Source organism: Oxyura jamaicensis, chromosome 1 (assembly GCF_011077185.1).
Source record: "Oxyura jamaicensis isolate SHBP4307 breed ruddy duck chromosome 1, BPBGC_Ojam_1.0, whole genome shotgun sequence".
NCBI classification, from domain to species: Eukaryota; Metazoa; Chordata; class Aves; order Anseriformes; family Anatidae; genus Oxyura; species Oxyura jamaicensis.
Window position 1 is genome coordinate 92,012,003 of NC_048893.1, and position 12,223 is coordinate 92,024,225.

Sequence of the window (12,223 nt, forward strand, 5' to 3'; positions counted from 1 at the left end):
GTTTTATCTCAGTGCTCTTATTATTTTCTGTTCATCAGCGTGTATATCCATTCTGTATGAACTTAACGTATCCATCTCAAGACCAGTGAGGCCAGTAAAAGGAGAAGTGAATGTTTTTGGAAGTATGGGGTAAATCATAGAATTACACTGTGGTTCTATAGGAAGAGACAACTGCATTTCATTAAGTTGGCAGGTTGGAAGGATACACAGGCTTCTATCAAGATTATAAGTTTTATCCTAAACGTTTTTAGCCGTGCTTGTTGCACGTTGAACTTATGCTGACAAGGAAGCAGAGGCAGGGTACTAGTTTTATATATAATGCCAATCCCATATCATGGACAAAGCTAGGAATTAGTGGGGAAGAGGTCAAGATGAGGGGGCGAATTTCCCTGTGAAATGGTTGTATCACAGTTATTGACAGCGGAGTATCTAAATCACTTGACCTTGACTTCTGCAGTTTCTTTTGTATAGCAAGAGTGCCAGGCCCTCTCCCCTACTTTGTTTTGCTTCTAGTTTATGAACTCTCCACATCGGCAGCCAATGTTCAGTTTATAAAGGGTTCTGTTTATTTTCTTTTAAATTTCTTCTAAACAATACATAGTTGAAATAGTCGTGTTGAAAGTTAGATAATATACTAACACTTTGTTGCCAGGGTCTTTTGTTGGAATTTGTCCTGGTGATCAGCAGTCATGTGCTCACGCAAAATACGGTCTTCCATGTTTTGTGTAAGCACCTTCTGTAATAATGGATTCCTCTACTAATTTAACTATGTAAATGTAGGGTATTAACTGGTGTAGTGTGCTAGCATAAAACGCTAGTATTTGCATATAACTTTTCATGGTTTTATACCCAGAGAAGTTGGGAGTGCTCTACATGAGCTTGTTCACCCTCAGGTTTGCAGTGGGATATTTGTGCCTCTCCATACCTGGACGCACAGCGGGCTCATTGGCCCTTAGTGTATTCAGGAAGTGATGGAATGTGTTTTGTGTGTACTTTTTAGGAAGCACTGGAAATGTATTCCAAGTTTAGGTCACCTCTTTCTTGTAACATTTCTTAAAAAGGGTGATTTCTCATTTAAATCATGTTATTTGATTAGGTGTGGCTTTCTTTTTTTCCGGGTATGTCTCTTAGTGTAGTTTTTTTCTCTCTGCCTCTATAGTTTGTTTGAGCATGTTGCTTTGTTTTTTTTTTTTATCCAGATCTTCTGGCTGTTGTGCAGATTGAGCCTCTCCACCTCATCCACCCCACGCTGATAACACAATTTTGCTTGTTTTATTTTTTTTTATTGGTGCTGCTGCATGTCCCAGTTTGGGTAGTGTGTTCCTCTTTTGTGTCAAAAGTTGAGTGGCAGTTGTAGAGAGAGTTACTTAGCAATAATACTGCAGGCTAGAACTCCCTGAAAGAAACATTTTTATTTTTCAGAATAACTGTCCCTGTTAGTAGCCAGTAGTTATATAGTTACATTGCCTGTAGTTACATTGCTGTTGTTAATGTGCCTGCATCCATGCTTCTCAGAGCTGTAGCAAAAGCAAAGCAAGGAATAAAGCCTTTTCAGCCCCTTCAATGAAGGTGGAAGCAAAGACCTTCTGACTGATCTTAGAGTAAGGGATTGACCTAGACCTTGATAAGCGTTAATGTCCTTTGTTCCAGAAGTCTGTTGAAAAGGTGAAAAAGATCTGTGAACAGCCAGTTGGGTGTTCTGGAGGCCTGGAGTATTGCAGCTGAACTTGGCTTTCAGGTAGTTGATGAAGTAACAGTTACCAAAGATGACTCTGGATTATCAGAGCATTTTCCTAAACGTGGGCCTCATTGCAATTCAGTGATACAAGAACAAAGTCAGAATGTGGCGACCCTGAAGCCCTGTCTGTTTTCTGGGATCTGTTTCTGTGTTGTAGGTAGGCATGGCTACACAGTGCCATTACACCCCGACCCTTCCAAGGCAAATGGAACAAAATGTTTTCTTAGGTTACTTGAGGTTGATAACATAGGGAAGACAAAATCAAGATTACTGTGCCTGGGAATGAAGGAAGACAATTGGAAGATAAGTGCCCAGTTGATACATCTGTGTTTCCTTCTGAAATAGCTGATTGGGCATTTCTTCATGTTTATAAAGTTCTCTGTGTATTGAAACAGTGTTGGGGAAAAACAAGGCTAGTGTTCCCAGCTTTGGCAAGCAAAAGAACGAGGCGTCTGTGACTAGTTCTATAGAAATTTGAAAGGTGGTACCTAGCAGAAAGCCCTTAGTCTAAACATTTGCATGAGCTTTCTGAGCTCAGCTTGTTCTGTCATTTGCAGAATTTGAAGTTCTGTTCAGATTTTTCAGGGACTCCTTCTCTGCATCTGTGACCAGAGCCCTTGGGAGCTTCCTGTGTGAGGGAGAAGAAATGAAGAGGGGCAGATAAAGTAGTGTAGGCAGTTGCTTTTGCTGTGAGGGTGGAGGGAGTGCTGCTATAGTTAGAAGAATTAATTTGACTTGAGAACGAACTTTAACAGCCAGATGGAAAGTGAACAGAGCTTGTTTTGTTTCACTGGAGGTGGCTGTAGCTTTATCAACTAGCTTATTCTCTACAGAGACTTTTCTCATAAAATCAAGTTCTATCAAAATACTACAACTTGCACCCAGCATTTCTGTAGTTGTCCACATGGCTGCATAACTGTACCAGGTGTTATTTTCAGGTTGTTCGGTACTGATTAAAAGTAACACAAGGTGATTCTGGTGTAAAGTAATGCTGTGAGGGCTAAATGCTACTTGATCTTCTCTTACTGGAGCATCAGCTTACTGCCTTCCAGTATGAGCTGACCTCCTGAAATAAGGTTGCCTGGTTTGCTTACATGAATTGGTGGTATCTTGAGTCAGCGCTAGAAAAGCAGTTCTTGAGTTTGTAAGTTCAGAAGCTAAGAAGTAAAACTTGAGACAGCAGAGAAGATGAGGTTTCCTGGATTTATTATAATATACACACACAAAAAATGAATCAGTAGTATATGGCTTAACCACCATCTATATCTATACCATTGTCAATGTCTGTTTTGGTGTCTGCATTACGTTGTGTGGTTGAAGGTAGAAAAATAGACACATCTTTGAATGTACTTCCAACTTTGGGATTAATACACTTACACACTTGTTGTCATGTGCTTAAATTTGATAGAATTTGTGCTTGATACTTACTTTGATTTTCAAGACAGTAGTTATTAAGTTGCTCTTATATTATACAGGAAAGGCTTCAGGTTTTGCCAGACTTCAACCATCATTAATTTTGGACTGTTGGTTATTGGGATACATTTGATATCCATATGCTGTTTTAAAGAAGTCTTGCTGAGATGAGTGCTAGTAATGGCAAGTGATCTCTTCAATTTATTTTAAGCTGTTTTTTTTTTTTCTGTTTGAAAAGGTATCATTTGAGCCAATTGTTTCCTCTTGCAGTGAGCTGTGGTGTTCTAGCTTTTTTTCTGTAGCTTTTTGAATTAAAAAAAATCATAGTTAGCAGGTCAAATTTTGAGAGCACCATTTCAAGTCACATTTGTTTTATGTGACAGACATTTTTAGTTTTCATAATGTTTGATATTCCTAATTAAATTAAAGAGTAAATCATACAGTATGTATTAACTAAACTAAAAAAGCATCCAAGAATACCGTACTGATTTGAAATGCTTAATTCTGAAAGTTCTTTTTATTATTATTATTATTTTTTTTTACACTGTGTCTTTCTCCTTTTGGCTGGGGAAAAAAATGAGTGTGTTCAATTTGTTACCAGGTAGCAGCTTAGTATTGTGCTGTTCGAGATGCAGGCTTAAAAAGAAATCCTTACAAATTACAAGTAGTAAGCACCATTTACTCCCAAGCTTAATGCCAGATGTAAGCTTCAGTTCTGTTAATGATGACATGTCTGCAAAGGATGGTATTGGTGGTGGCACTGTTTCCTTTCTCACTTGATGAGAAACCTTATAAGCCACATGTAGCATACCTGGTTGTTTTCAGTCAACTTTTAGGGAGAATTTGGGAAGAGGAGCAGTTGATTTGCAGCCTCTGATTCCTTCTTCATAGTCACCTCAACATCTGTGTCTGCTTTGTCTTGAGAAATCACCTCCCGTGCCGTAAATATTAACCCCTTCTTTCAGCTTCTAGAAAAAGGATAGGTTTCCGGGATTTTACCATTATCTTGTTTTCATTCCTTTGTGTCTGTATACTTTTCAGCATCATGGTAATGTTTTTCTCCTCCAGTTCTCTCGAACTTTTTTATGACTCAGTCAGCAAATTCTTTGTACTGCTTCTTTTCCAGTTCATAACACCTTCTCTCAAAGTTTAGCTTTTGTATGAAAAATAAGCTTTCCAGTTCTGTGTGGAAAAATGTATCAAGATTCTTGTAATGTAGAAGTTGCAGGTTTGTACACCTAAAAAGAAGCATGTCTGAATGATGCTTCTGTAGCATAGTCTGGCAGATTACAGATTGTTTCTTACTCAAATTTCTTCAAGTAATAAATGGCAGATTTATTTTAATTAGGTAGCATAGAAGTAACAAAAGGTAGCACAGAAATTAGAAAAGGCCTGTTTAGATGGCAGTTGTTCAGATGAGGAGAATAAATACTTGTGCTTTTTTAACTTGAAACTCACCTGAAGTTGTTTCTTGCTAATATCACTTGTGATCTGAACTCGTGTGTTGATGTGTCAGTTCACATGTCAACTGTTAATGTGTGCAATCAAAACAATTCCACAAACTGGTTGATTTTCACTCTAGGAGGGGCTAATTGAAAGGTGAGGAGAAACATTACACCTTTTTGTTTCATGACTGAAAGAAATATTTGTATTGAAATCTTACACATGTACATTAACTCTATGCTACAAGGATCCAAATCTACTTTTCTAGGGTTAACATATAATTTCACTGCCGTGCAAATGATAGATTGTAAAATGGATAGAAGCTTGCTCTTTGGTTAACTAAATGTAATGGATATCTGGAACACTGCTTTGGGTAGCGTTCATACGTAGAGCAAGCTAAGCCAAATCCATGAGCTCTCAGTGGCTGGGGGTGAGGGGAAGCATTTAGCTTTGAGGGTAGAGCCTTGGCAGAAACTTGCCTTATAGGATGTGTCATACTGTTGCTGGGTGATGTTTTTTCTTTTGCCAGAAGTATGATTGTGTTTGGTTATTTCTTATGTAATATTCACTTGTGAATTGCAGTAAAGCCATTGCTTACATCCATTTTTTAGTTAGTGGTTTAAAATGGTTTTGTATGATGCATCGATTAAATAATGTTTTATGCAACCTGAAAGTTTTAAGATCTTTCCTACTCTTACTTTGGCCAATTAAATCCCTTTCTGTAAGGATAGAGTTAGCTTGACTATATGTCAAAATGTAACAAAATTTTGACCATTGACTAAATAAGATATAAAAAAAAGAAAGTAAAAAAGGTTTGATTATTGTGTTCTGATATTTCCAGGTAGAATACATTTGGCATGTTAGGGAACAGAATCATGGAGGAAATGGAGAATGATGCATGGAGAGTCTCTCTATATAAAAAATTGCACCAAAACAGAACTTTTGAAGTGAATTGTTGCAGAAATTCATTAAAAAACCCACACAACAACAACAAACAAACCACCTCCACCTGGCTTTCTGCACTGTATATCGGACAAAGAACATGCCACTTGTCTGGCAATATTACGTGCTTCCTGTTTGGCTAACTTCATTAAATCAAAATCATTTTTCTTGTTAAAAATATGGTCATGAGCATAAACTTTAAATATTATAGCATTCATCATTCAAGCAACATAATTATTGGATTATTCTGAGGTGTCAATGACACAACCTCACAAGATACGGGTGACCATATGCATGACCCTTAGACTTTCATTTTTCTTGAAGAATATCAGAAGTGGTAAAGTTAGCAGTTTTTCTTGGTTGTTTGTTATAAACCTTGACTTATTTGGGTTACAATCTTACTTCAAAGTATGGGACCAAAAAAGGTGTTGCATGAGGTTGTTTAAAAGCAGACATTGGCGTATGCATAGAATTGCTAAACAAACATTTATTTTTCCTTTACAAATAGAATGTATGAATAGAACCTCCCACCAGACCAGGTTGTCCAAAGCCCCATCCAGCCTGGCCTTGAACACCTTCAGGGATGGGGCATCCATAGCTTCTCTGGGCAACCTGTGCCACACCACCCTCAGAGTAAAGAATTTCTTCCTTGCTTCTAATCTAAACCTACCCTCTTTTAGTTTAAAGCCATTCCCCCTTCTCCTGTCCCTACGCTCCCTGGCAAAGAGCCCCTCCCCAGCTTTCATGTAGGCCCTCTTCAGGCACTGGCAGGCTGCTCTAAGGTCTAAGAGCCTTCTCTTCTCCAGGCTGAACAAACCCATATCCCTCAGCCTGTCCCATAGGAGAGGTGCTCCAGCCCTCTGAGCATCTTTGTGGATCCTCTCGACCCACTCTAAAGGTCTGTGTTCTTTCTGATCAGTTTTAAGTGTGTCTGAGATGGGGTTCCTGTGAATTTCTGTGGATATATTCGAATTGCAGGCTAACTGCAATGCAATGTTGCTGTTGGCCAGTCTTACCAGAAGTTCATATGTGCCTAATTCAGGAATGAAATGAGCAAATACAGTAACTTTGATCTCTCTATATACTTTCCTAAGCATTAGATAAAGCCTTCTATTTATGTAGTTAGCATCTTTCAGAGGATATCTTTTTCAGCTCATGCAGTCTTTCATCCGCAGTATCCCTTCAGTGAAGAGATCCATAGCTTGATTTCAGCGTGAAATAAGTTTCTTCTCTAATTCCTTTTGTTCCTGTTTACCAACCTCATTGGTCCTTACGTTAAATTAATTTTGTTACACAGCATTTGTTGCCTTTCTTCAAAGCTGTTCTAGTCCTACTGTGTTGTCTTTTAAAATCCGAACGGGTAGGTACCAGAAGAGCGTGTGACTTGAAACACGTGGGGATGTGCTGTGGTTTTGAGTAGGTAGAGCTCTGCTTTGCTGCCTTTACTCTCCTCGTGTTTAGTTTGCATTCTTGAGCACCGTGATGCACGTTGAGGTGACATTTTCATGAAAACATCTAGTATAATAACAATCTTGTTCCAGGGTGGTAATTGCTGATTTGAAGGCCATCATATTAAATGTTTTGGCTGTTTTTTTTTTTTTTTTCCAAGTATCGTTGCATGCTTGTCTGTGTTGAATTTCATCACTTGCTGTCATAAATCCTTTCTACAGTTATTTACAGTTAGCACCTTATGCTACCAAGAAAAAATTAGTATCGTAAGAAAATGTTGTCTCACTGGTTGAAATTATTTATGTACATAACAGTACTGTGGCTGTCAAGCCTAAGTGTTGTAGAACACCACAGTGGGAACCGAAACTTTCTCTACCTTTTTGTTAGACCACTTAGAGGCTAAACCCACCAAAAGCTGTTCTCTGCTACTTTTTTTTTTCCTAAGACCTCTATAGTTCCCTGTTCAAGGCACCTTGTTAGAAATATTTCAGAGAGCTCACAATAGATGGTGTCAGTGTAATTTTATTAAGTGCTTGTTCTTCCTTGCAAGAGGAAGAAGATTTATTCATGAGTTTACTAACTCTCTTCCAATTGACCTAGATAGTTGCTGCATTAAACTAACTGGTTTTCAAATAGGAATTATTGAAATAAAATTGGCAGAAAGACAGAATACAATTCCAAAACAAAAATCAGCCTTGCCTGTTGTTTGTGAGGATAAAAGATTACTGGTCCTATTACAAATAGCTGCTTTGCTTTAGAGCAGCTATAACCAACCTGTCAGAAATGGGACACTGGCCTGTTCATGTTGCAGAGCCCCAACTGAACTTAGCTAAAGTTTTTAGCTTTTTAGCTAAAAATGTCAGCAGTTCAACTTGACTTTTAAATCCTTTATTTAACTGATGGGCAACAGGACAAATCTGAGAGGGATTCACAGACTTGAAGTCAAAAGGAATCACTGAAATCCTGAAGGAAAATATCTGATTTTTGTTTCAATTCATTTCTTGAGTCACTCACAGGTTCCTTGTGTGTGCTTTAGCTGTTCCTTCATAACATGACTGATGGCATTGTGTTCCCTCAGCTTCTCACTTCCTAAGGGTGTAGGAGATCTCTGAAGCTTCCTCAGCAGGAGCCGAGTGCCCCAAGCCCTAGTGCCCAGCTAGGCCTCTCTCTTCTGTTTCTACTGAAGCTGTGCCATTGCGATGGAGAAAAACAAGAGAACAATAAATGAGCAAAGGTGGCCTGAGCAGTAGTGCAATGAGAAAGGCAATGTGCCAGAGCATGGAGGAAACTTGTCTTTTCAGTCTCTGCTGGGTGCTGCCTATGACCTGCATCTTGGCTGTTGATTAAAAGAGTGGACAAGACCCAAAGTCTTTGGCCTCCTTATTGCTGTGGGACAGCAATATAATGACCAGTCTGCTACAGAGTTGGTGGGTGCTTTTCAGGTGTTCAAGTGCTGAGCTCAACTCAGTGCTGTCTACGTGTGGAGTGTTCTGAGTAGACTGGGCTTCTCGGAGGAATTCAGCATGGTGATACCTGTGTATTGATACCGAATGGTGCTGGCTTAGTGAGCCTCTGTGTGGTCATGGGCAGTCCAGAAACATGGGTATTCCTGCACTTAATAATACAAGATCAACTAGATGACCAGGCAAGGATTTAATCAATGTCTACATTAAAACACCAATTTTTCACCTTCATGTTCCTTTATAAATAGTAGTACAGTTCCGTAACTGTAGAATGGGGCACAATTTTCTTTAAGTCTTGTCATGCACATATAAAAGACCAAACTTAGTTATGTTTTCAAATAGGAAGGAATGACTGTTTCTACCCTTTTTTTGCTAATATGAAGGCTAGAAGAGTGCAGGCTAGTCATTTTCCGCTCTGAAAGTTTGTTTAGAAAAGGCTATCTGGGTATTGTTACAGACACTCTAATTGGTATTCTGTTGCAAAATAAAAACTTAAGTTTAAATGCAGAATGTAATAACTACTGTGATGCTATATTAGAATAAAGTATTTCCTGAACTTAGCCTCTGAAAAGACTCAATTGAAGATTCTTTGTGGTACATCTTTTATAAGTCATAAAGCTTATGTTTTTTAAAATCTGGCACAGAAAATGGTTGGTATTCTGTTTTTGTGGAATGAGAATTTTGGGGGTGATTAAACCCTACTTCAGAGGAAGGAGGGGAAACAAAGCGGGTACAATATTAACTATTTTTTTTTTCTAATTAAAGAGGATATTTTTGGTTTGTAATATAGGTTTCAATGCTTTTGTCATTAGGTTGTTGAAGACTATGCTGGAAGATGGCAGGTTCCTTTGCCTCAGCTTCAGGTGCTTCAAACGGCTCTCTGTTGTTTCACGTCTGCCTGTGTATCATTTCCAGCTGAATGTGAGCACGTACAATATGTATTGAGTAGCCTAGCTTTGTAAGTACATCTTATTTTTTTTTTATTATTATTTCCCATAAAATGTGGAATGTCAGTGTTGTACTTTTATAATAGTGATAGGTTTTCAGAGGTCCTCAGAGCTTTTAAGAGTGGTTTTGCCAGGTTACTTAGCTGTGTGGAACAAAGTCACACATGGTAAGAAAAGAACAGCTAAATGCGGATGTGAAAACTATAATTTAGTTAAGTCATTTTATGTCATTAAGTATTCAAGCAGCATATTCCAGTGTTGTGTCATAAGGGTTTTCTGACGAAACAAATTATCTGAAGAAATAAGTCAAGTGATCACCTTACACATGGCTTTCATGGGAAAAATACTTTTTGGAACATTTGAAGACCATCCTTTGGCAGCACATAATTGTAAATGTGTTACTGAAAGTATTTACTGTTCTACTCCAATGATGCAATAAGCTAAGTGTGTGCTGAGATAAACAAATTTCTTACATTGGTTAAGAAATGAATTAATTTTAAAATGGATTTTTCTACATTCAAGTCATGAAAATGCGTATGGAAATGACTTGTTATGACTTTTGGTCAGCTAACTGTATATTCAATTTGACAGAGAACTGCAGAATGTATCTTCATATAATCTTGGTTTTCTTGTGGTGGTTTTCCCACATGAAGCCTGAAAGCGTCAGGGTGATGATCAATACATAGTAAAAGTAATTTTTTTCTGCTGTAAGAACCTACTTTTAATATTTCAAAAACTTTAGTGTTCAACATAAGATGACAAAATCTTCGAGTTAGTTAGCCAAGACACAACGTACTTGATTTTCCCATCAACAGATGGAGATAAAAACCCAAAAGCTTAGCTTTATTGCAAGTTCAGTTTGAGTAAAGCAGATTTATCTGTCCAGCTTTCTTGTTGAGTATTGATACAGCCTAGTGTCTCAGTTCAGAGTTTATTTGGAAACTTCTCATCAAGCTTCGTCAAGTCTTCGGAAGTGAATGTTCTCATAGCCTTTACTTTGCTTGGAGGAACTCTTTCTATTCTAGAGCTATTAGTAATAATTATGTACAAATTTAAGTTTTATTGGGTATACTTGTCCAATTACGTGCTATCTTTAAATGTTGGTGAAACTTCACCAGTAAGACTTACTGGGGGGGGATGCTATTTGACACGAGACTATGGAATCAGATGATGATGAATTTTTAAACTGGAATGCTTAGGTGTGATCTGCTAACAACTAGCAGATGAATCAAAAGATGGTGACCTCTCTTTTTCACTAATTTTTAGGAAGAAATAATTTCATGAAGGTCAAACCACACCTGTAAACACTTCCAATTATCAGAGCAGTGTGGATGTGGGATGGGAATTAGAAATTCAGATATTTCTTGTATTTAGGATGGTCGCCATTCCTGCTAATCTACAACTGAACTGATTGCTGACTTCCTAATGCTCTTGTCTGTCTTGGTTTTTGAAGCTGAGTTTACTTGTTGACATTTCTTCCTGTTCTAGAATTACTGAATAATGAGTTTGTTTTTTTTCTTCTGAATCTGCTTGATTGGCAATATCATAAAGGCATTCTAGGACTTAGCAGTCCTACCTACCTAGGAAGCCTTGCTCAAATCTCTTCTGAAAATTTGATGTGTATTAAGTCCTAGTTCTTAGAGAACACAAATCTGCCCATGTTGTCACACTTGAGTAAGACTTCCCGGGTAACTAGATGATAAAGTATTTACAGCAGTGACTGTTGCATTTCCTATATGTATTGGCCATGCCCATCGTCGCAAATGTGGCAGCATCTGTACTACATTAATAGAGTTCTCTATTAATGCTGTCAGTGTTCTTAGTCAATCATCTAATGCCAGTAATATTGAAGAAGCGATGTCAGGGAAAGTCAGAAGCACTGTTATTGTGGACAGATGGATATAAATGTGGGTGTGCAGTATTGCAGACTGTTTTAAGATAGTATTGCAGACTGTTTTAAGATAGTATTGCAGACTGTTTTAAGATAGCAAGGCCAAGCTGGAATTGGCTATAGTAATTTTAACGGAATGTACACTGGTGACTAGGAAATACAAATGTTTCGATAGCTTCGTTTATTAGTCTCAAAGGACTGTGAAGCAGGTGTGTTGATGCAACAGAAAACTGTGGTTCATGCTTGATCATGGTTAGTTTCCATTTTTTTTGGTCAGGATCTTACTGTCTTTAAGTCAGTCAAAATAAATGAAAACTGATGCTTATATAAATTGCTATAAACAGTTTTGTCTTAGCCCATTATTAAGTTCCAGTGTGGCTGATCTCCAGATCATGACATGACTCAAGCATGACCTTTACTGAGAGTCAATAGGCTGCAACTTTTTTTTTATCGACATGAAGAAGAGATAATGTGTTTCTGGATGAAGTAGTTATTTAGGTACTGATTTTTTTTTATTACATATTTCAGCTGAGAGTCAAAGACTTAATCTGTAGAAAGATCTTGTCGTTGAACTTGATGAATGTGTATCTTAAATTTTCTAGTTAGGAATTGTCTAAGAGAAAGCTTACTGCAGCATAATCTAAAGAAAACCTAACTTTATGATATTCTTCCATTATTTCCATAACTATTCCCATAGTAAAGTTTTTAAATTTTTGGACTTTTAAAGAAAATTATAGAAAATTCTGTTTATGTGAATATTAAGGTTGTAAAATCAATATTTCTGAAAATTAGACGGAAAATGTTTTAAAATTGCTCTTTAAATTCTTTATCTGTTTTATTGAAAATGAAATACTTTGTTTTGTAGGGATACTTCGGTTGTTAATTCCAAATGTAATGAGGTAATGAGAGTGACTTTAAATTTTGGGATAATTACAAT

General features: G+C 37.5%; 1 protein-coding gene across 1 annotated transcript in view; it reads left to right on the top strand.

Moving 5' to 3' along the window:
- ZNF654 (zinc finger protein 654) overlaps positions 1-12,223 on the top strand; it is a 36,016-nt gene that overhangs the window by 847 nt on the left and 22,946 nt on the right. The window contains exon 2 of the mRNA XM_035315171.1: positions 9,261-9,406. Within this exon, the coding sequence (XP_035171062.1) occupies positions 9,261-9,406 (146 nt within the window). The remainder of the gene's footprint in view (positions 1-9,260; positions 9,407-12,223) is intronic.